This window comes from Epinephelus fuscoguttatus, linkage group LG24, assembly GCF_011397635.1.
Source record: "Epinephelus fuscoguttatus linkage group LG24, E.fuscoguttatus.final_Chr_v1".
Lineage (NCBI taxonomy): Eukaryota > Metazoa > Chordata > Actinopteri > Perciformes > Serranidae > Epinephelus > Epinephelus fuscoguttatus.
This window is the reverse complement of record NC_064775.1, coordinates 12,986,937-13,010,288: the sequence shown is the minus strand read 5'-3', so window position 1 is coordinate 13,010,288 and position 23,352 is coordinate 12,986,937. Positions and strand designations below refer to the sequence as shown.

At 43.2% G+C, this 23,352-nt stretch overlaps 4 protein-coding genes and 1 long non-coding RNA gene across 12 annotated transcripts; 2 read left to right on the top strand and 3 right to left on the bottom strand.

Annotated features, from left to right (window-relative positions):
• The first annotated feature begins 281 nt into the window (after positions 1–281).
• On the top strand, positions 282–10,955 carry dzip1 (DAZ interacting zinc finger protein 1). Of its 6 annotated transcripts, none has more exons than XM_049569979.1 (20): positions 283–404; positions 687–819; positions 983–1,126; positions 1,374–1,973; positions 3,604–3,688; positions 3,895–4,010; positions 4,139–4,297; positions 4,412–4,549; positions 4,629–4,691; positions 4,789–4,917; positions 7,123–7,171; positions 7,273–7,323; positions 7,498–7,557; positions 7,971–8,146; positions 8,254–8,458; positions 8,739–8,913; positions 9,344–9,696; positions 9,782–9,903; positions 10,045–10,204; positions 10,346–10,955. In XM_049569979.1, exons 3-20 carry the CDS (start codon positions 1,124–1,126, stop codon positions 10,456–10,458), a joined length of 2,757 nt encoding a protein of 918 aa, XP_049425936.1. In that variant the 5' UTR covers positions 283–404; positions 687–819; positions 983–1,123; the 3' UTR covers positions 10,459–10,955. The 6 variants fall into 6 exon arrangements, with proteins under 6 accessions (XP_049425937.1, XP_049425936.1, XP_049425939.1 ...); XM_049569982.1 differs by having other exon boundaries at positions 297–404; positions 10,349–10,955; XM_049569985.1 differs by having other exon boundaries at positions 297–404; positions 983–1,163.
• Positions 10,903–15,633, bottom strand: cldn10d (claudin 10d). The gene is made up of 5 exons (XM_049569989.1): positions 14,129–15,633; positions 13,765–13,926; positions 13,588–13,669; positions 13,370–13,477; positions 10,903–13,245 (listed from the first exon to the last, which is right to left on the bottom strand). Exons 1-5 carry the CDS (start codon positions 14,358–14,360, stop codon positions 13,059–13,061), a joined length of 771 nt encoding a protein of 256 aa, XP_049425946.1. The 5' UTR covers positions 14,361–15,633; the 3' UTR covers positions 10,903–13,058.
• LOC125884793 (uncharacterized) lies at positions 13,363–22,339 on the top strand. Its single transcript, XR_007448759.1, has 7 exons — positions 13,363–13,496; positions 13,775–13,940; positions 14,119–14,361; positions 19,992–20,105; positions 21,690–21,793; positions 21,945–22,103; positions 22,217–22,339. It is a non-coding gene; the product is annotated as an uncharacterized LOC125884793 (long non-coding RNA).
• Positions 15,681–18,151, bottom strand: LOC125884792 (claudin-10-like). Of its 2 annotated transcripts, none has more exons than XM_049569992.1 (6): positions 18,029–18,151; positions 16,790–16,929; positions 16,525–16,686; positions 16,321–16,408; positions 16,125–16,232; positions 15,681–16,045 (listed from the first exon to the last, which is right to left on the bottom strand). In XM_049569992.1, the coding sequence occupies exons 1-6, from the start codon at positions 18,118–18,120 to the stop codon at positions 15,922–15,924; spliced, it is 714 nt and encodes a 237-aa protein (XP_049425949.1). In that variant the 5' UTR covers positions 18,121–18,151; the 3' UTR covers positions 15,681–15,921. The 2 variants fall into 2 exon arrangements, with proteins under 2 accessions (XP_049425949.1, XP_049425948.1); XM_049569991.1 differs by having other exon boundaries at positions 15,684–16,048; positions 18,029–18,144.
• On the bottom strand, positions 18,370–22,100 carry cldn10e (claudin 10e). 2 transcript variants are annotated; one of them, XM_049569987.1, is made up of 5 exons: positions 21,869–22,100; positions 21,619–21,780; positions 20,850–20,931; positions 19,974–20,087; positions 18,370–19,114 (listed from the first exon to the last, which is right to left on the bottom strand). In XM_049569987.1, the coding sequence occupies exons 1-5, from the start codon at positions 22,098–22,100 to the stop codon at positions 18,691–18,693; spliced, it is 1,014 nt and encodes a 337-aa protein (XP_049425944.1). In that variant the 3' UTR covers positions 18,370–18,690. The 2 variants fall into 2 exon arrangements, with proteins under 2 accessions (XP_049425944.1, XP_049425945.1); XM_049569988.1 differs by lacking the exon at positions 19,974–20,087.
• Positions 22,340–23,352: the final 1,013 nt, after the last annotated feature.

The following is a 23,352-nucleotide window of genomic DNA, read 5'->3' as shown; positions in this document are numbered from 1 at the left end:
GTTTCATGTTGAATAATTAAATTGTAAAACAATCTTTTGTCTTTCTAAGTGCCCTTGTATTTATAGATTGTACTATTCGGGAACAGTGCACATGAGTATGTAAATGTACAATATCAATTTTAAAATTACACATTTTCGTCTGCAGTCATTTGCCAGGATATTAAAATGACCCTAGCCCACAATGTTACTTAAATGTAGTTTTTTTTAATCAATCGACGTTTTATTTTGAAAGCATTCACCGGAAGTTCCTGTTTTAAATGCAGTTAGCTTAATGGCGGTCTCTTTTTTGTAAGCAGGGATTTAGGAATGTGGAGACCAGCAGCTACGTCACCCACAAACCGCCTGGGGTGCCGTCGTTAGAAAACTTTTCCAAAGGCTGTGAGTTCGTAAAAACAAGCCCTCCGGTAAGTTGTTTTAATGAATTCCTAAACTAAAGAACTTAACATTTAACGTACACAATTGTTGGTGATGTATAATAATATTGTAGTTACGTTGTTGTAAGTTTTGTCCAACACGTTCACCGTTCACTAAAAAAATGTCCGTTACCGTTAGCTTGGCATTCAAGCAGAGGTGCGCGAGGTAACGTTACTAAACTGACATTTTATGTTTTAAAATAGCGTTAAGTCCTCAGGAAGACATCTTAACCGTTGCACAGGCAAGTTGAAGCATGTGTGCTATTGTTTTAGGTCGAGGTCAAGCAAAGCGGATAAAAAGCCTGCCCCAACATGAAGTGATTGTTTCGGAAACGTGATGCAGAGAGATTAGCGGCTGTTAGCTTGGAAACCATTTGTCGCTAAACCTCCTCGTGCTCATTTGCAGGTAAGTTAGGTTGCGTTTTACTGGTTTCACACACTGCTCAAGTGGAGTGATTGACTTCCAGATGCATTGCTCTGTCTCCCACAGGATATAGCCCATCTCCCACACACTGTAGGGCAACATTTGCTGATTGCAGGCAGTGTTTTGATAACATTTCTCCCCGCAGGGACGCTCGTCTCTGTCTCCATGGTAACGTGGCGGACGCCCAGCCTCGGCGTTGTCGCGTTGAGCTGCCTGCAAGGGGGCGGAACCGGAGAGCAACGACGGGTCGATTTCTTTCTTCCCATAAAGGCAAAATCAGTCGAAGATGGTAAGGAGAGCACGGCTGCATGAGGACAGCACTATAGGTAGATGGAGACTGAATCAACAGTGGTGGAATCTGTGCTCTGCTGTTTAACCTAAAGCAGATGCTGCTGGCTGTCTTCTTTTCTTCCATTCTCTCTTCCTGTGATTGCTTTGTGAATATAGGGCATTTGATGCTGTGTGAATTGTGTAGGTTAGCATGATATGAGTGTTTTAAATGAGGATTTAAAACATCTCTTTGGTTTTTCTTTCAGCCATTTCACGACGGAGCATACTACCCCTATACCGGTGACACCCAGGGGACCCACTCATCAGCAGGGATCCCATCCCTCCTGAATTCCCCGCTCAGCCAACACTCTGCAAACGGCCACTCTGTACCTGCACCCAGCATGACTCCATCCAGCGGAGCCTCCACTGTCCTTCCTTTCAAATTCCGCCCTCGCAGGGAAAGCGTGGACTGGCGAAGAATCAACGCCGTGGACATAGACTTAGTTGTGAGCCAGCTGGACGTGGATGCCCTTCAGGAGCACATCAGCAGTGTTACCTTCTGCAGCCTGGATGGAGAGCGATGTCAGCGGTGCCAAAGCCCCGTGGACCCAGCTCTGATCAAGCTCCTGCGGCTGGCCCAACTCACAGTGGAGTGGCTCCTCCACTGCCAGGAATTTCTCACCCTCAACCTGCATGCAGTGGAGGAGAGGCTTACAACCGCTGGCAGTCAGCGCGAGCAACTGCTGGCTCAGCAGAAGAAGCTGGAGGAGAAGGTGAAGATGCTGACCAGCGAGCTCAAGCAGAGGAAGAAGGTTATCCGCACCCAGCAGTCCCTGCTTGCGCCCCGAATCATCAACAGCCAGAAGGTACTGCTGACACACTAAACGCTCACCCTCTGGGGGTATCTGTTACCATTTGCATTTCACATATGTTTGGCAGGCAGACAGCTAGTTCCATCACCCCCACCCCTTTCGCTCCTCCCACCCAGGGTCCCCATTCTGTCATTGTTCCCAAGATCTATTCACAGCTCCGGCTTTGTGCATTTCACATCAAGGTTGGAGGGAAAATATTGTCAGAGCCTGACAACATTTCGTTTTTAAAATGGATGTTATGTCCTGTAAAACCTGCCGTGGCTCCTTTGTGTTGGTATGGTTATAACAAGCTTTCTTATGAGACTGGAAGAAAAGGATTTAGAGCTGCAGAACAGATGGTGTCATTTGGTGGCAATTAGGTTTTTTTTAATCCACTTACAAAGGGGTGACAAGAGCAGTAATCAAGATGACTGGCTCACTCCCACCTCCCCCACCCTCATATACACACGTCCTTGTAGGGCATTTTGTCCTCTTATTGTTGCAGAAAACATTTGTGTGTAATAGACACTGCTGGTTTGTCTGTTGGATCCATTTGCCTGTAAACATTGTCTCTGTAAGCATAGCTCAGTTACCATTAGGTTATTTTTAGCACAAATCAAAAATCTCCCTCTGCTCTTCAAGTGTACGGCTGCCGTTGACCTAACCAAGCGGTTGCCAAGGCAACAGATATAGTGTGTCATGACAGCATGTGGTTGCTAGGTGTGCGCTAGCAGCTCAGCTAACAGAGGTGGCTCAATAATTGATAGAGAGGCTATGTGTTTGTGTCTTTTGAGGACCTTTGGCATTTGTCGCCTGGCATAGGTCCACATCTCGACCAAATACACACACAGGGCTCATTTAAAGACTAATTCAATTTCAGTCCCAATTTCCACGGTTATTCCAAACCCTAATGTCATTGAATCACTTACAGACCTACTCATTGTTGTGGTACACTTCTCCGTGTGGCTGCCTTTGAATCTTTGCGACCATATGGTACGACAAGATATCAGTAGCAGCAGGTTTAACATTGAATGAAGTCACTGGCACAATGAACATCTGAGTGAAATGTAGCGTGCGACTTGTGTGTGTGTGTGTGTGTGTGTAGAGCATACGCAGCATCTATTCTATTTAGGGGTTAGTGAGCTGGAGTGTGGTGATGCCTGCCGCAGGGAACTCATCAATGTCACTCACGCTATCTGTCTGTTTGAAAACACATGCCCGAACTCAGCTGATGCTCCTGTTTGGAGCATAATCACTGTCTTTATATTGACCTGGGCTTTGTCCGAGACTTCATTCACTCATTCGTGGTGACTAAACAGACACACAGTAGTTTATAAAAGGAAGTAGTTAGGTCTGCAACTAACGATTATTTTCATTCACGATTAATATACCAGTTGTTGTCTGGAATAACCAATTAGTTTAGTCTATAACATGTCAGATAATGTTGATCAGTGTCTCCCAAATCCCAAGATGATGTCCTCAAATGTCTTGTTTACATGCTAGATACTACTTTTTTGTTACGTTGTGGGGCTTTTCCAGGGCAAAACATAGTGCATATATTTCCCACTGAGTATTCAGTCACAACAATGAAGGTTGCAACTGCAAATTTAAATATTAACCCCTGTGTTTTGCTTATTTCTCTTAGTGTCCATGTTGTGAAAAATCCTTCCTCAACTCCTCGTTTCTCCAGAATCACATGCAGCGCCGCCACCCTGATGAGTATGAGATGGGTAAGTCGACCAGTCAGAAAGGTTTGTTGAGCAGTTCAGAGTAGGGACAGAAAGATAGTGAGTGATAATGCATGAACTGAAGGTAGGAGTCAGATAATGCACTAAACGATTTGAGGATGGAGTCTTGAAGATGTATTAGCAGGGGAAATATGAAACATCCCCCACATTGGGGTGTTTTATTGTTTGTTGCTTGTGTGTACCTCCAGAGTTGCGGTCGGACAGTGAGAAGAAATCTCAAATTGAAAGGCTCAAATCTGAGATCGGCAGTCTGAAGGAGCAGATTGTTCAGCAGCAACAGGACCTGCAAGCCAAAACTGCTCAGGTAGTAAACAGGAATGTCTGTTGGTTGTGAGCTGCTGGTATATTTGGCACATTTAAGTTTCTACTTTCATGCCAGCCATTTGTGGTTTCATAGTGACCGAGCTTTTTTTATTTTTGTTTTGATTCCAGGAAAAAGAGCAGCAGTCCAACTACAAGGACCTGCTGAGAGAATTGGACCGTTTTAAGGCTGAGGAGATGGCGCGCATGGACAGAAAGATAGAAGACAGCAGGGACGGCATGCGCAGGGAGATGGAATTTCTTTATACCCGAAACATTCAGGCTCTCAATGTACGAAAAGGATACTTTGACAAAGTAGCTTCTTAGTAGTGTTATTTACATTACCTTTGTTTGGTCTTCAGAATATGTTCTCATTTAGTGTTTCACATATCTTTTCATTCATAGGAAGCCAATCAGAATCAGACTGCCAGGCATGAGAAATCAGCCAGCCCTGTGCACTCACAGCCAGAGAGAGATGTAGATAACTACAAAGAGATGCAGATACAAGCCATGCAGAAGCTGGAACAGCAGCTGAAGAAGCAGGTCAGTGGAGAGGGGAGATACTGTTTTAAAACCTTGAAGTAAATAAAGTTAATTTGAGTACAAAAATGTTTGCTCCTAGGATAAAAAGTGGGAATCCAGGCTGCAGGAAATAAAGGCCCAACATGAATCTGAAAAGAACCAGGTATTTATCATAATTATTATGCCATCAAAGCATCTGTCAGTAGTCACAAGCTTTTATTAGAAGCTGGAAAATGCATCCTCTTCCTGTCATCTTCCAGCTGCTGAACGAGCTGAGCAGAATGCAGTCATCTGTGTCCGAGCACCAGGAGAACAGCCACAGGCTGCAGCAGGAGATGGGCAGGAGGCTGCAGGAGAAGGAGCAAACCATCAAGGCTCAGAGGGAGCATGTTAGTACTGACTCACTCTCACACAGCCACAGCCATCACCGCCTCGTGTGATTATGTCGGGAGAGGAAGTGAGGCGGAGGGTCAGCCCTTGTTCAGGATATCCTGTATTTGCTACATGAACTCAGATTGTGTTGTATTGAGACATGATAATACTGTACATTTGACGGGAGCCATAGTGCACAGGAAGAGCTGGAATAGCTCCACATTTTCTTCTAGTTACTAGTGGTAACAAGTGTAGTTTAACACTGCAGGTCCCAGAAAACACTCATTGAGCAGCTAGTTTGTCAGAAGTACAACAAAAGAGCAGTTAGTCTATCTGTTCACAAACTGCTTTTCATGAAGAAGACATGTAATAATTGGCCTTTTTCCATCATGCCATAAACCGCAGTCTGATTTCATGCTGCATCACAGCAAGGGGAGTTTTCCACACAAATACAGGGAGCAGTAAAGGAGTTGGGGATGTGTTCACTGTAGCTGCTTCTTTTTGCATTCCTTCCTGACATCTTAAAAATTAGGGATGCACCTCTTGGCCGATACCGATGTTTAAAATAACAATTTGGCCGATGGCCAATAGTCGATGTGATGGTTTTTTTGTCGTTGTTTTATTTTGTTTTTTATTCCCCACTCTACATTGGAGAAAATAACTGAACTGAAATTCAATCGTACAAAATCAATATTCAATCGTATAAAAATCTTTAAAATACAGTTGAAAAGCCTTTTTACTGTTTAAGTTATCATAATTTCTGTGAAAACATCAGTGAAACTAAATTTTACAAGATTACATTTGAACACATCAGGAGAACGTTAAAATGTACCTTCACCCATACTCATTTTTACTGAATATAGCTTGAAAGCATCATAATTTCACTCAGTGCAACCTCTGTTAGCCCTGGCCGTGTGCTGCTAACAGCTAATGTTATCTAGCTCTCCTCCTGCCAATTTCACCATGCATTTGTTGTTCACAAAGTGACGTGAGCATTATCAGGGGAAGTTTGTGCCTTGACACGACACCTCCTTTTGTGCCTTCGGCATCTCTTGAAAGATTTCTTTTTGTTCCAGACAGGTTTTCTGTTGTTCCTGGGACAATGATATGTTGTTACTCTGGAGCCTTGCTTTTTAGCCTGGTGACATAACAGAAGAACATCGGCCCGTGCCATCAGTGAATGCCATCTTGTAGGCTGATGGCAGTTAAGAAGGCAATATCAGTGTTTGACTGCTAAATCAGCGCATCAGAGTCCTGCACGGGTCCAGTTTTCGAGATCCGACCCGACCCGACCTGGCGACGTACAAACCCGCACCCGAACCGCAAACCCGCGCATCAGGCCAATTAGTACCGCAACCCGGTCTGACCCGTTGAAACACAACCCGCAGCCCGACCCGTAACCCGGATTTAAAGTAATCATTTTGGGTCATATTGGCTGAATATTGAACAGCATATCGCCACAGTTAAGGTGCCACTAAGTAAACAACGACCTGAATGAAGCAGCTCTCACAATAAAAACCTGACTTCAGCTCCATCATCAACCCTCTTTGTTCTTCTCCCATACGAGTGTAAAAGCACTCGTTTATTACGTTTAATGCTTTTAAACTTTTAATCTATGTAAAGGAACTTTACATGTGTAATAATAGACTTACTTTCTGTCCAGAGCGACGTTGAGCAGTACGAGCCGTCACGTGTTTTTAGAATCCATCGAGGAGAGAAGTAATCCATCAGGGAAACACTTCAGAAACATTATAAAGTGATAGTTGTACGTTTTATCCACTTATTTCTCAAATACCTAAATAATTATTTACTGTTTTGGAAGCAGCACTTGTTAGATGGTGGCAGCCATCATGAGTCTGTTGTCCAATCACAAATTGTGTTATTAGATGGTGAAACGCGTGTAAACAGCTGAACCAATGACCGTTGTGAAATAGCAGAGGTGATCCTCAGAGAGTAAATAATGACCAAGATAGTTATCTGTAGTTTACCGAACTAATGACTGATGTGTTTATCTAAAACCCGCAATCCGACCTGCATGTTATTTTTCACACCCAGATCCGAACCCGGGAAAAAATGCTTTTTTAAAAAACCACCCGCAAATCAGCTGTTTTTGCAGGTACCCATCGGGTAGTACAGGACTCTGCAGCGCATCACTATTTGAAATGGATACACTAACAAAAAATGACTTAAACTAATAAGTGCTCATTTTTTTAAACTTGCAGATAAGGAATATTTCCTCAAACCCACCCACCAAAATAGTGGAAGTACCAGGTATGGATATGCTTTCAGTTACTTTTTTATCAGATGAGTTTATCACTGTAGGAAATAGCTTGTATGATCTTGATGCATTCATCATATCCTCTGTTTTTCAGTCATTGTGAGTGCATCAGCTCCGGAGCCCAAACCAAAGAGAGTTGTGCTTGGTAAGTTAGTCGAGAGCAGCTGTGAAAATAAAGAGAGGGTGAGCATGTGCTTTCTTGCATGAAGGATTTACATACAGTGCTGTCACCACATTAGTACCCCCCTATCTTTTAACTCATATTTTATCTGACTCCCTGACTTTTAATGACCTTTGACCTCATGTGCTGTCCAATTAGAGGAGCCAGTCTCTGCTCCTAAGCTGGATCCTATACAGGAGCTGTCAGAAGAGGAGAAAGGTAAAAGAGGCAGTAAAACCAACATAGCCGGTTGACTGCATGCTGTCTGCATGGATGCATCAGTCTGTAGTGGGCAGCCTTTACTTTAAGTGTGTCGGGACTGAGATTGTCTCTCTCCACACTTTTAGAAAGCAAGCTCATTGTCTGTGACTTTCATTGACGCCTGCCATGTCAGCATTGCTGATCATTGCATCTATCCATCATCTTGTTGCCTTCTTTGTGGCAAGTAAACTTGTAGACATTCTCCTCTTCTGCCTGCCCCGCTGCAGTCACATCCATCTGTCCGATTGAAACTTCGGCATGGAGCTTGCTGTGAAAGTTGGCAAATGCATGCTTTTTTTTCTCCTTGTTGCTGCCTGTGATTGGAACCTGATTATCCACAAATGGCTGATCAAGGGAGATTTGTTTTACAGACTCGAGCAGCTTCTCTGACAGGAAGCCAGTGGAGAAGAAGCCTGAGCCTGTACCAGAGAAGAAACAGAAGGTGTCCAGCAGTGCTCTGAAAAAGAACCCCAGCATCAAGAAAGAGATGCGGCCAGATCTGGAGCAGGCTCTTATTGAGAAGCTGGAGAACCTGGGAATAAAGCCTGTAAGTTCACACGTTTATATAAACCCCAGGAAGCCAATGAAATCTTGTACAACATATAGTGTAAAAGAAAATGCTCTTCAATTATAATTTCCTGTAACTGTCCTCAGGATCAGAGTGGTCTGAAGGACAAAGAGCTCACTTCCATCCTGGCCAAGGTGCATTCAAAGCGGGAGAGCATTGCAAAGGGGATGCCTGAATACTGGCGCCATCGGGAGGAGTTAGCCAGCACGGTGGAGCAAAAGCTGGGCAGTGAGAGGAGAGGCAGCGACCCTGCTCCTGAGTCACAGGCCAGATCTAGACAATCAGTTCAAGGTGAGTCATCAAAAAGCCTCTTAACACATGAGATCATCTCTCTAAATTCTGACTCTTCCCATAGTCTAATAGTAACCAGACTGTACGGCTTTGTGCTTTCGAGAAGTTCAGCTAGCTGTATTAGCAGCTTGTAATTGGTTTTGACTGCGTGTGCATCCAACTCCATCAGTCTAATCTGTGGTAGCTTGTTTGCCGCCACATAAGCTGACTTAAGCTCTGACACACCGCCAGCGACCGATCTGCTAATTGTGTTAATATTACCTGTTTTGTCTGCGTGCAGTGTTGCAGATCCGTCCTCGATCCAGCAGCCTGCCCTCCAGAGCAACCCAGGTGATGTCTGGACCTGCAGCCAAACAGCCCAAGACCCCTCAGCCGGCACCAAGGATCAAGACCACCACTCAACCCAAGACATCTACACCAAACACCAAGACCGCTCTGAAGAGCTTCACATCCAGGTGAAGAAAAAACTGTGTAAAATTAAAGTTTATTGTAGTTAAGAGATGGCAGGGATTTTGCTAAGAATGGCTGGAAACTGAATTGGCACAGGACAGAAACAGCTCCTCGCCTGCGATGTTCTTGAAATAAAATAGTCTCTCTGCTGCTTACACGTACATCCAGCCTAGCCCCGTCTTCTGGCCTCTATTAATGTTGCATTACTACCATATGCTGGACTGTCCTTTGCCCCATCTACTCAGGCATTGCCATGACGTGTTGAAAGGAGCAAGAGGAATATGTTCCTGAATGCAGTGCATGTGTGGATAGTGAAAGTTACTGGTGTTTCTGGTTCCAAATTAGATCTGGCTTAAATATTAAACAGATAATATTATGGAAAATGAAAAGGTTGACTGTTGAATGATTAGTAAAAATCTCTCTGTGATTCTTTAGGACCCCTCCTTTCAGCTCAGATGAGGAATCTGAAGAAGAGGACACAGATATGGAGGAGGAACAGCCTCCAAAAAAACAGAGGGGAAAAACACCACAGCCCAGACTGAACCAGGTCCAAATCAAAGCCAGTCCAGTACAGGCCAGGCAGGTGCCAGCCAGGCATTCATTCTCCTCCAACCCCCAGCAGACCAGGGGGTCAGTGGGTGGTGTGACCAAGACAGCAGTCACAAAGATAGAGAGTGATGAGGAGGACGAGTGGTCAGATGTCAGCGAGTTGCAGGAGATCGACCCAAAACGTCTCCAGAGTTTCAAAGACCAGAACGGCAACGTGGAGAAGAGAAACTTTGGCAAAGGTAAGAGTTTTGAATTTTATAGATCATCAGATATTATTTTGAAATGTAAACTGTATTAATTTTACGAGTTGTCTGTTTCTTTTAGAGAACAAAATCAATGACCTAGCCAGAAAAATGGAGAAGCAGTTTGCAGAGAGAGCAATAAAGAAACCAGCAGGGGGTGTCAGCATCTTAGCAGAGAGGAAGGACGAGGTTCAGGAGCTCACGGTGAGATTCACATCAGGAAAGGGACCTCAGTGCATGGCTTTAGTTTACAATCATTTAATGTTAATATGTAGTAAAGCATCAGCCTCGAGCAGGTTGTACTGGACGGTAAAATATGTGAATAATGTTTCTGTGTGGTGACAGTACACAGATCTTGAGGAGAGCAGTGAGTGGGTGGTCTCCTCCTTAGAGGACAGACAGGAAATGTCTAAAGCAGCTCAGGGCTCTGGACCAATGAGGAAGAGCCTGGATTCTCCCAGCACCAGCGTCTGGGGAACCTCAACAGGAAAGGGCCCCAAATCAGGTCAGTTCCCTTAAATAACTTCCTTATGATACATATAGCAGGATATGTTTGAGTATAAATGCTGTTAATTTTTACAATAAGCTGTGATGATGATTATTTAAGACTTGTCTGTAAAAGTCAACACAGCTGTCTTGTGCCCAGCAGGTCTGACTGAAGCTGGAACAGGAAGCACGCTGAAGAGCAGCCTGTGCTCCCTCAGTGACATCAGTGACTCCGAGGACATTAGCAATAAATACAATAAGCACTACAGCTGATCAGGTGATGTAGCTCTACGCCAAGCACAGACACAAAGACCTCAGTCAACTCGTCTGACACCTACAGTCCATGCCAAATAGCCATATTTTATACTGTTACTATATGGAGAGAGCAATACTTGAAGGGTAGCTTTGGTACTTTTAAAAACACAGAATTCCCTTTAAAAAGACATCTAGACATTTGTATAGAAAAGATGATCATTTAATCCACAGATTAGAGATAAATGAGATTAGAGCTTCAATTGACTTGTCATTTTCAGCCTCACTTTATGCCTTGTGCCAATCTTTGTTTGCCTTAGACCTTTTCAGTGTTCATCTTTAGATAGACTCTTTTTTTAAACATATCCCACACTCCAAATGAGATGCTGTATGTAGTGTGTGTAAAATTTTGTACATCAAATTTTTATAACGTCTTCATGTGTTAAATGAAGCAATGAGATGTGATTTTGTACAGAACATATTTATACAAGCAATAAAAGATTTCTGTGTGAAATACATACATGAATGAACATTGTTACATGAAACAACCTGGGTCACAAAGGTTCTGTTTTTCTTCAGCCAAGCACAACTAACCAAAAGTGATTTAATATGAATTTGTCACATAATAATTTTCTTCATATTTCACATACATAAATGGTTTGAATACCCCCTCTGCCTCTGCCCACCCGATCCAAGTGTGTCTCATTAAATCACTAGTAACTTAAATGTTGTGGGAGAGCAGGTATAAAACCCTCACTGTCAGTGCTTCACTCTGACTGGCTGACTCGGCCATGAAACTCATTTGTAATATGAGCAACTGGGTTTTATGGGAAGTGACAGCTGTGACCGCTTCCTGCTCCTTGGATATCATTAGTTCCTTTGCAGAGGTCCTAAAACATACTGCACAAGTCTTCTGCAGTACACGGTGCTTTATTTACCAGACATTTTCAGCTCTTGCTTTTATCAGGATGGCATCTAAAATTGACTAGTGGTCAGTAACGTGACTAATAGATCACCAGAGATGCAGAGGAAACACAACTCTTTCACTTGCCTGATTTTGAGTGCCATCTTCTGGAGACTCCGGGGAAGTTCAGGTGCAGAGAATAAATGAACAACTGTATGAAATAGGAATTCCTTTCAGTGTTAGTTGTTCAGGAGGTTTGCCTGTGAGCTGAGTTATCTGTAGAGGTCTGTTTCTCCTCAAAACTAAGGGACGCCATGATTTAAACCAGTAAAAACATAGAAAAAAACAGTTTTCGTTGAAAAACCCGTTTCTTTGATGCTGTTTGGCTTGTCGCTGAGAGGCTGCTAGCCCAGCTCCCACTAATGTATGCTCGCGTTTCTCTCTGATAACTTCAGATACAGACATTCAGGAGGTTTTTAACAGGAGGTGAATTATCTGCTAAGGTCTCTTTCTGTCCAAAACAAACAGACCCAGTAATTTAAACCAGTGTAAATGCTGAATAAAGCAGTTTCATGTAAAAAAAAAAAAAAAAAGAAAGAAAAGAAAATCAGTGTTTGTTCGATGCTGTTCGGCTCAGCAGAGGCAAAGGGGACGTGATGCTACTGATGGGTGACAGCAACAAAATGACACGGAGCATGTCCTTGATTAAAATGCCATATTTCTCTATGTTTTAACATTGTTGGAAACATACAACACTGGTGTATTCATTTTAAGACATTTTCATGTGGTAAAGATACATATGATCCCTTGAACAAAAATACATTTTTTTTTAAAAAGGTGATCGTAATGCTGTTTTATATACAAAGTATCTCTGGTGATCTATATGTCACAAGACTGATCAATAATGTATAAAAGGGAACTGGTTACAACCTAAGACACACCCTGATGAAGGCAAGACAGCCAGAAAGGTTAGGTCAGGGAAATAAATCATGCAGGACTCTTCAATTTCAACAGATTTGTAAACAGATACTAAGTCGTATCATGTGCTCTGATGCCATCTAGCTGTAAGAGAGTGCATGATTTCTCTTTTAAACTGGAGCTTTTGGCCTGTTTCAAAAGAACAAAGCAGATAGACAGACAGGACAGAATCAAAGGCTCAGCAGACAGTGGGTGCTCCCTGATGAAAGAGCTATAAATACAAAATGTTAAAAAAAACAACACCTGGATCTGGATAACCAAGCTTTGCTTTAGCAACAGAATTCATATTTCCAGCCATGAGCACCTCATTAAAGGAGAAGTGTGGCATTTTGGGGAATATGTGCTTTCTGGCTGACAGTTAGATGAGAGGACTGATACCACTCATGTCTGTGTGCCAAATATAAAGCTGGAGCCAGCATCTGGTTAGCTTTGCTGAGCATAAAGACAGGACACAGGGCTGAACAGTTAGTCAGTTCTGTCTGAAGTTAAAAAAGAGATATGATGTGTTAATTAATGAGCTGTAGAGATGGAAGTAGTCCGATTTTGTTACCCAAGCTAGCTGTGTCCCCCTGTATCCAGTCTTAATGCTATGCTAAGCTAACCATGTGCTGGCTCTGGCTTCATATTGAACATACAGACACGAGTGGTATTGATCCTCTCACCTCATTCTCAGCATGAAAGCACATCTCCCCAAACTTCCTTGAAGTCTCATAAGTCACTGTCTCAGCTCCCCTCTCACTCAGACGAAGCTGTCCCTGTTAAAGGTCCTGCTGGTCCTCGTTGTAGCTCTGGTTGCCCGGCTCTTCCTGCCTTCATAAAACAGCGGTGGCACAAGAGTCACTCTGGACGACGAGGCTGGCAGCATGTAGGTCCGTCTGGTCCGGGCAGTGGCGTAAGTGGCCGGTCTCCGTGGCCTTCCTGAAGAGCTGTTGATAGAATTGAAACAGGAGATACACGGTGACGTTCATCAGTTTTTCTATTCATAAGTATAATCTAAAGAACAAAGGCAGTACAACTCTGTAAGTGAAAGATTAGAGGTTGTATATTTACCTTGATGGGAGACCTTCTTTTCCAGAGAAGTAAGCCATCACCGTCCCCCCAGAGAGAAGAAGCAAGGAGCCTCCCCAGCCAATGAAAATTGCAGCTCCAAGTTCAAATCTGAACAGCAAGTATTAAGGTATAGCAACAGTTAAGGTCAGTCCTTCTGCACTGTTAAATCCCTCAGAGGGACTTTGTAATAATAATCCTACTGCTTCAAATGTACTCACTTCTGTTCTCTGAAATGTGGATCCAAGAACTCTGTTATGACTTTGTTGGCCCACCACGAGTAGGTGATCATACCGCAGAATCCTATCAAGAAATATATCTTACTTTAAATATCCTGAGTGCATAACATTCACACAAGGTTGACACTTGAAAGCATCTTAAAAAAAAGTTGTGTTTACCTGAAACCAGATAGGTTATACCTCCAGCGAAGGTCACCCTGGCGTTGGCGATGTCTGATCCACCGATTTTAGTGCATTTCATCCCGACGAGTGTGAGGACGCCTCCGAAGAAACCAGTGATGACGGCACAGACAGCGAGCGCTCTGCAGGCGTGTAGGAACGCTGAAAGAAAACAGGTGATACTGAAATGTAGCTGAACAAAATGAGTATGTTAAATGTACCATTGAAGCATTTAAAATTATATAAAATTCAGCGCCCTCTCCCCACCCTGATAATATTTGTACAGTCACTAAATCTTTTCAGCTGTTCAAGTTCATTAAAAACTTAAAGGATTGTTTATTCTGAGGTTTTCAGAGTCTCCTACCAGGCAGAGCCAGCATCGAGGGGTAATCCTTGCAGTCAGACACCCCTGTGGTATCTGAGATGCAGTCCTTCCACAGGTTGGAGTAGTAGTTGGAGGTGGTCAGCACGATGCTGCCCACCTCGGAGAAAGTCCAGTACTCTGTGGGGAGAGTGGAACACACCAGGATCCAGCCACACAGACAGGACACAAAGCAGCCGATCTCCATGTACATCACCACCGTCCTGTACTTCATGGTGAGTGTTGGTCCTCGAGCAGAAACCAGCAGAGATGAAAAACTACCAAGATGTGTTGAATATTGGGTCCAAGTTTGAGCTACTCAGTGTGGGAAACTGTGAGCTCTCCCTCTATGTCACTGCTGATGCGCAGGTGTCACACCAGCAGTGTTGTGTTGTCATCTTATCTTTTTGATCATTTTGCCTCATAAGCATCCTTCATGTTCCCAGCGCTCAGGCACAAACGGTGGAGGATGACATCTTGTTGGATCAAGTTACCATTTATTTATTTTGCTTCCTCATTGTTCAAAAATCAACCTTTTATTTTCTTTAAGCACATTTTCTTCTTTTTTTGACCTCACTGAAGCTCAAAATGTAGAAAAATATAAAGTACTAATCCTCCTATTCACCAGTAACTGGATGAAATACAGAGGCATTGTGTAATAAGACGGAGACCATTGTCTTTGCATTTTTTATTTTTATGTATACAAAACTGATTTGATGGCTTTTATTGTTTCTTACTTGTACAAATGAAAAACTGCCGTCACACACTTGCCATTATACTGTAGCTTCTCAGTATTGTTCCTGGAAATTTGGGAATTTTAGGAGGAGTTTCTGTTGCACAATTACAGACAAATTATATGTAATTATTTTTAAAGCATATTCTGATGTTGTTTATTTATTTACTTTACTTTATTAATCCCCCTGGGGGGAAATTCAATGTTTTCACTCTTGCTGTCAATTACACACAGGTCCGAAAGACACACACATGCACAAACAGGACCTATTCATGCACAAAGTGGAGAGATGTCAGAGTGACGGGGCTGCCCTTGGTCAGGCGCCCCGAGCGGTTGTGGGATTCAGTGCCTTGCTCAAGGGCACCTCGGCAGTGCCCAGGAGGTGACCTGGCACCTCTCCAGCCACCACTCCACGCTCCATATTTGGTCGGGATGGGGATTCAAACAGGCGACCCTCTGGTTCCCAACCCAAGTCCCTATGGACTGAGCTACTGCCTCCCCGTTGAGTCAGTATCATGACAGTTAGGTTAAACAAGCAGATACATGCCCAGCTTTGAGCCCATGGGCCAAATCTAGCCAGCTCTCGGTGCCAGTTGGCTTGCCAAACTTTTTTTAATTCACAATGAAAATGAATCAGTTCACACTGTGAATTGTTTTGTAATTTCTATGTGAAGAAGGTGGCAGAGTGCCTAAAAAATAATAAAAATAGCACTTCTTTATAATTAAAAAAAATGTCCTCAAATTTGAGAGAAAGCAAATGATAAAAGGTTGAAAACAGGCAATTTATTTATTATAAATAAATATTATTCATGTTTGTTTATTGACTGTCCCTGGGCCTCCTGTCATTTTGCCCTTGGGAAAGCAACATGAGTATCTCTGATTTAGACCCTCATGTAGGAAGATAAAATCAAGAGAAAACATAACAGCTCCATAAATAAGTATGATTTTGTATTGCTTTTTTTTTGCAGTGTGCATTTGGTCCTCAGTATGCTGTTTGTGATTTTCTGGTTATGACTGATTATATGTTGCTTCCTGAGCTGGACAGTAAAGTGAATCTGTAATGTTACACAGTCACAACAGAGGCCATCATGTAGGGAGTGTTTCTGAGGTCAATTGACCTTTTTGACGTTCGACGGATGTGCACTTTTTCTTCTCTTCGTCTACTGGCAAAGGGAACCATGGGATGTCTGCTGCAGAGAGGGAATTGTTTCCAGTCACAAATAACAGTAAACATTTGTTAGTTAGTTGAATGGTGTGTTAACTAACCTTTTTGGGTGGTTAACTCTGCATGCAGTTGCACACTTTACTGTACAGCCGAGTAGGATGAGGAAACTCCCCGCCAGGCCGAGGTATAAGGGGGTTCCAATTTCATAGCTGAGGAGAAAACAGTTCAAATTGGCCACTGACTTTGATTCACTCACATTTGCCTGTTAACAAGGGTGATTCAAAGGCCACATGTTACCTCAGTTTTGACGGATCTGCTTTGCTGTGTAAAAAAGCTGCAACCACCCTGTTTATGTATAAACAGTAAGCAGCCACGTCTGATGCGCCTGCATGAGGGAAAAGCCAATGACGCATGGGAAAGAAAACAAGATGAACCAGTGAGTTCCGAGAAGCTGGTTTCAACACAGCTGAAACTTTGTGAGTGCAAACAAACGATACTCACAGCCGAGCAGATGGAAAGCAGATGCTGTTATTAGCATGCTGTCGTTACTGCTCTGGTCTCCGCCGATGTGTGTGCACTCCATTCCAAAAAATGTGAGCACTGTGCCGATGAAGCCGAGGCAGAGCCCGCTTATCAGGAGCCCTCTGACTACCTGGATATATGCTGATAACACACAAACTGAGGTCATAAATTCATTTATTCATTCATGTATTTTACATTCTATAAGCACTGTGTAAACAGACTCAGAATCTGTGAGTGGACCCACTTTTGACTGTCCACAGCACCCCAAAGTCCACACAGTTCACCAGAGCGGTGGAGTCCTCATAGCAGTCCCTCCACAGGTCAGACCAGTACAACGCTGTCACCACAACGGAGGAGCCCCTTTGACCCCCCAGCTGGGCCACCCTCCAGTGAGAAAATAGATAAAATATATACACTTACATCTTGTATTTCACAGTCTTGTTTGCATGGGATTACTGCAACCACAACTTTTCTTTCATTTTGCCCTTCTAGATATTTTTTCCCCGTGAGCAGAGCATCATCAACATATAAAGATTAGTATTACCACAACTACAAAGATACATTATGAGTATGTCAGACAGATATTCAGCACATTGAAGGAGCAGTCCAGTGAGTTAGTACTGCACTTTCATTAAGTTAAAGGGCTCACAATAGACAGATTCAAAAACAGAATGGTTGAAATTGAAGTAGCAGAAGCTGAGATATTCTGTCTGAAGCACTGGATCCTACATATCCCATAATGCAACAAACTGAGTAGCTAGTCAGTTGATACACACACAGGGACTCAGGGTAGAGCACGGCTCAGGTTGCATTTTCCTGACCGAACCCGACCCGAGTCTGAGACAGTTCTAACAGATTTTTAAGTCCGAACCCAACCCCAGCTCGACGCAGTTTGTTACCTGACACAGTCACACATGCTGCTTGCACAGCAGCGCAGCACAGCACTGTACGCACACTCAGTTGGAGTGGAGCCTGTGTTGCGTACAGGCGTAAATAACATATTCCAGCATGTGAATAGGCCATAGCACAACACAGCAGCTTGTCAAGTGGGCCGAACCTGGACTGAACCCGAGCAAAATTTCCAAACAAGGAATAGAGAAGCCTGGATTCCAGCATAATTTATTATTTCTTATCACTCCCAAAAATTGATTTTCAGCTTTTAAATTTCAACATTTATCATGAGTTTGTTACACTGCTGCCAAAAATGATAAAATATGCTTAAACTCAGAGACAGTTCAAATCTCAGAACTCCCAAAAGTTGTTTCATAGTGTCACCACAACAAAATGAAAATGCATCTGAAATTAATGAACATTATTCGCACAGAAAATCCCTTATTTAAGAAACAAGAGAAAAGAGTAACAGGAGCTCTCCGATCATGCACATTTACACTCGTCAGTCAGACACTTTCTCCCTGTAGTTTTCAGAGCTTTAGTGCATCAGGTCCATCTCTCTGTTTGTGTCTTCTAACTCTTATTTGCTTACCTCCAGTGGTCCATTGCAAGGGTGCAGCCCACAAAGCCCCATCCTAGTGTGCAGAGCAGCAGGCCCAGGATCTGAGCCAGTCTCCTCCACATCCCTTCAAGAGCCTTTGCTTATTAAGCACAAATAGTTACTAAGATGTTTAGACACTAAAGAGGGTGGAAAGTAGAGTCAGTAACTTCAGAGTTGAAGGTTTTTAATGCCTTTCTACCTTTTAAAGGAAGAAGTCATTTAAGAAAATAAAAGCTGGAGGAGTTTTTCCTCAAGTCAAAGCTGCAGGTCCAGTCCTCTTAAAGCAGCTGTCTGTTTGTATGAAGGTCTGAATAAGAGCCAAGCACACTCTGTTTACTGTCAACCAGACCTGATCAGCCTGGTGGAGTTTTATTTGTTGTTTTAATGGCTACACAGAGGCTGCCAGTCACAGCAGAAATGGATGTGTGTCTTAGTAATGTGTTATATTGAATGAATGTATATACAGTGTCTAGTATTATGGATGTATTATAGATGATGAAGATGAAAAAGAGGCATTTAACAGTGAAAAAGATTTGTTGTAAAATTTCTTATACAAAACACATACTGAATTTGTATAAGATACAGATTCATAACTTGAATAGAAAAGCATCAGATCATCAGTCCGTCACATTTAGCATTTGTCCTCGCGTTGATTAAATATAAGAGTTTTTGATGAACGGTGTAGTCTCACTCCCTGAGCTGCCCGACAATGATGACACTGTCCGGCTGCTGCCGCTGCTCCTTGAAGTGGACAAAGTTGACACGCTGGACCTCGATGAGACTCCAGACTCTGACCCCGATCCTGATGTTGATCCTGATGCTGAACTCGACCCTACAGATCCTGCAGACCTGGTGGTTCGGCCACTCTTTGACGACCGCCCCGACTTGGCTGTGCGTCCAGATTTAGATGTGCGCTCTGATTTTGAGGAAATTCCAGTCAGGTCTGAGCGCTCGGACTTGGACGACAGCTCAGACACGGAGGACAATTTGGTCTTGGAGGTGATCGCAGACACGGAGGACAGAGCTGTGGTGGACTTGTTTTGCTCAGGGTCTGGTACTGGCTGGATGGTGATTACCCTGAGAGAGAAATGCATTTCTGTTAAACATGACAAGGCTACTGAACCCATCTTAGTTCCAATCTAGCAGAAATTAATTTATTGTTATATGTGAGCAGCTGTGTCCATTTTGGTCAGTCCATGTAGCCTCCAGAGTGAAAGTCAGTGATTGTTGGTCCCATCCACCACACTGCCCGCCTGCTACTTGGACTTTTCACCTCCTTAACTTGCGCTGACCAACCGCGTTTCCCCGCGACGCCATCAGGCGCCATTACACAGTGATGTTGCCCAGCTGTGTATCATGCCGGCCTGAAAGGAGCTTTTTTTTTCAACAGTGTCTGAAGCTGAACTCCCTGTCCAAGGGTTAGGGGGGTTAGGATGACATGTAAGGTCAACTTGTCAGTCAAGCCATAGGTGACATAAGCAAGATCAATAATTGTACCTCTGCTTACTGGGTTATGTTTGTGTCTCTTTCACTCTCAGCAGATGTCTCAGAAACTTCACATGAAATCTTTTAGTGTAAGAGCAGGCTGCAGATGGATTTATGCTCCCTGAGCTCCTTCTAGTGTCGACGCTGATCCACAGCAAGCACTTTTGTCTTTTCTCATTTAACCACCAAAGCTGGTTACACCAGGCCTCTGTTTGTTTATGGCTGCTATGGCTTTAGGGTTATATTTCATGGTGAGAGGGAGTGTACCCACAGTGCACATCTGCACACTCCCACCTTTAACCTGCTTGACACTAACTCAGTTATGCATTTAGGATTATGAGTCATTCCACTTGAGCACACGGGACGCTGGTATTTATTGAGGAAGCGGAGAGAGGAGTTATTTATTCACTTCCCCCAACATGTTCCAACAACAACATGTGTCTGTACTCACGTTGCCTCTCCTCCACAGAGCGGCTTACACACTGACCACAGGTAGAAGAAACCGCCAGTCATGTGAAAGGCTGAGCCGACCCAGCCGAGGAACATCGGCGTGCCAAGGTCATACCTGTCGGTGTGTGAAGAGGTGTGTTTTTATTAAAGACATTCTTGATTAAACAGGTTAAAAGTTAACCTTAAAGTGAAACTACACCCATTTTAAAAATGTATACATTATTATCATGGTCAAAGACGGTCCAAAAATAATATTGAACATAAAAAGGGGCTAGATAAGAGCACACGGGGGTGTTCCGAGTATATGGCTATGTGTATGTAAGAAGTATGGAAGAGTTCACTTTGCTTAGGGGAATATAGTTTTGAATTATTTTAAACTACTGGTAGAGCTGGGGCGTCGGTGGCTTAGTGGGTAGAGCAGGCGCCCCATGTACAAGGCTGTTGCCGCAGCGGCCCAAGTTTGAATCCAGCCTGTGGCCCTTTGCTGCATGTCTCACACACACACACACACACACACACACACCCCCGCACACACCCGCCCCCTGGTCACTGGCAGAGCTGAGCCTCTCATGGTTACATGACTCCGCAAGGAGGCTCTCAGGAAATGACACCATTACAGTGTGTCCAAAAACATATATACTGCTGTTTATGTACACAAACTAATACATGAAACTATGAAAGTACACATATTGGATATGTAGTTCATATTATGCGACTTTGGACACAGTGATTGTCTGTGAAGCAACTCCAGACTTCTTGATGACATCACAAGTTTGACTTTGAGAGAGAGTAGCTCGTGTTCTCAAATATTGATTGAACTTTTCAGGGCTGTGGAAATAGCATAATTATTGTGATTACAGCCTCATAGTTGACTTACTTCAGTCCGTCAAAGTCGGGGTTGAAGTATTCCACAGAGACATACTGTGCGTAAACAGCGTACCCACATGTGGACAGCAAACCTGAAAGAAAGCGTGTTGACAGACAGGGAAAACACTTCAATTGCACGTGATAGTTGGTTGAAACAAGAACCCTGGTTTTAAGTATTGCTGTGCAGGATTTTTAGCATCAGTATCAGTTTACTATGTAATGTTGCCTATAGTCATAGAAAAGGTCATCAGTGTTTCCCAACTTTGGAGGTCACGACCACAAAACGGGTCTCAAGATAAACCTGAGAGGGTTTGACATTGCTGTGACTGAATTCCAGCCATTATCCTGTCTCATATTACCACACAATATGGGGAAATGGATCAAATGCCCCCTTAAGAATAGTGTCTACTTATTGCTGAATTAACATTAAAACACCACGTTTTTAATGTTAATTCATAAAGCTAAATTCTATTTTAAACTCCTAACATGCTCTCAAAGACCATGCAAACATGCTAATATTTAGCAAATATAATGTTTACCTGTTAGTTTAGTGCTTCACAATGCTAACCTTTGTTGATAAGCACTAAACCCAAAGCTAACGCTGAGGGTAAAGTCCTTGGTTAATGAAGTTTTTGGTCGTAAACAAAAGTATTGGGACAGGTTGATCTGATAAGGGTGCTAGAAGTTACGTTACACTGCATTCTGCATGTCAGCAACACACACAGCTTGCACATCTGCCAACTGTCCTCTTACTAAAACTTTGCTAAAATTAAAATTACCGCTGGTTATGTGGCACCATCCACCAATGTAGATCTTCTTGTACTTAGACCGGTCTTTCCCCCCAATGAAGGTGCACTCCATACCCATCAGACTGAGCACAAACCCCAGCATGCCCAGGGAAAGAGCCGCCATCAGCAGGCCTCGCACTATCTGGATGTAGCCTGGAATCATACAGTAAGACAAACAGACATTAATGAGAGTCTAGATGTCAGTGGGTTTGTTAGATAGGGTGGAAAACATGTTACCTACCCTCCACAGACCAGAGCATGGGGTAGTCGTAACAGTTGCTGACAGCAGTTGAGTCTGTAAAACATGATCTCCACAGGCTGGACCAGTACCAGGCCACCTTGATGATGGAGGACCCCCCCATGCCCCCAATGGAGGTGATCTTCCAGCCTTCCATGGCCATGGTGCAGGCCACGAAGATCCAGCCCAAAACTGACATCAGGAAACCCCAGATCTGAACCACACGGACCTGCATCTCGTGAGTTGATCTCCTATTTAGATTTCAGATCCAAGGAAGCTTCTTCTTCTAAGAATCCACTTGTCCACAATCCAATTTTGATGCCTTTCTCTTTTTCTGTCTTCAAATGGCAGTCCCTTACTCATGCAGAAGATGTGTACATCCTGAACAGAAAGTCCACTTTTCATCCAAATTCAAGCAGAAGCTTGTTTCAGCTGCTCGTCTCAGAAAAAGCAGAGGATGAGCGCATCACAGGTAAGAATCAGGGGTGTGCTGTTGTTTTCCAGGTATTGTTTCACATGTGGGTGAGAGACAAGAGTCACTCATGTTCCCATGGGCCACAGTTGAGTGTTGTCAAGTTTGAATCTGGACTGAGAGTGCTCACCTCAGCATTTATCTCCAATTACCAAAGCAGCTTCATGTCTCCATAGGACATTGCGTCATATGCACACACAGGTTAAAAGAAGGAAGATTTGGTCATAGCATGAGTCCATATATTAAGTATATATACAGTATGTGGTTTTCTTGAATTATTTCACTGTCCTAAAACAACGTTAAATAATCCTGCAATTACTGCCCTGTATGGTCAGTTAATATAATACAGCAAAAAAGCTGTTTGGCATTGGCAGAAAAGATTTGGCAAATTTCTCATGGGTGCAACCCACATACTCAGCTCTGCTGCTCATCCCACAAATGCATGTTCCCTACAAATGTGGCACCATTTAAAAGGGAAATAAACAGGCTTTCCAACGGTAACAGATTTATTGCCAAGAAGCATTGTTGCAACAAAGAAATGATCTACCAAACACAAATTTCCTTACTTTTTGTGCTTAGTTTACATCCATGGCCTTTTCCCTGTCCTGTCCACGAGCACAAACGCCCCCTGTTGCTGATGGGCTGGATGAGTGGCTTGGTCTAGGCCACTTTGTTTTTGTTGTCCATTTACACTGTCAGGGCTAGGTAACAATACTAGATTTTTTTTAGCACACGCACAGGGGTGTTGTGTGCTTTGAGTTTGACAAAAAGTGTAATGGATTAGAATCACTGACTGCAAATAGGATGGGCAATATATCAAATGTGCTTGATGTATTGTGGCTTGTTCCACATGGGTTGTATAAAATGACTATATTGCAAACATTGTAAGTTGTCATGTCATGTATTGTAAGCCACTGGCATGGGACTCACTTAGTCATTAGTGGTGCTTTGATTTTTTCAGTTTACCAATACTTTATTTAACTTTATCATAGGAGTACTATATTTAACTTCATTA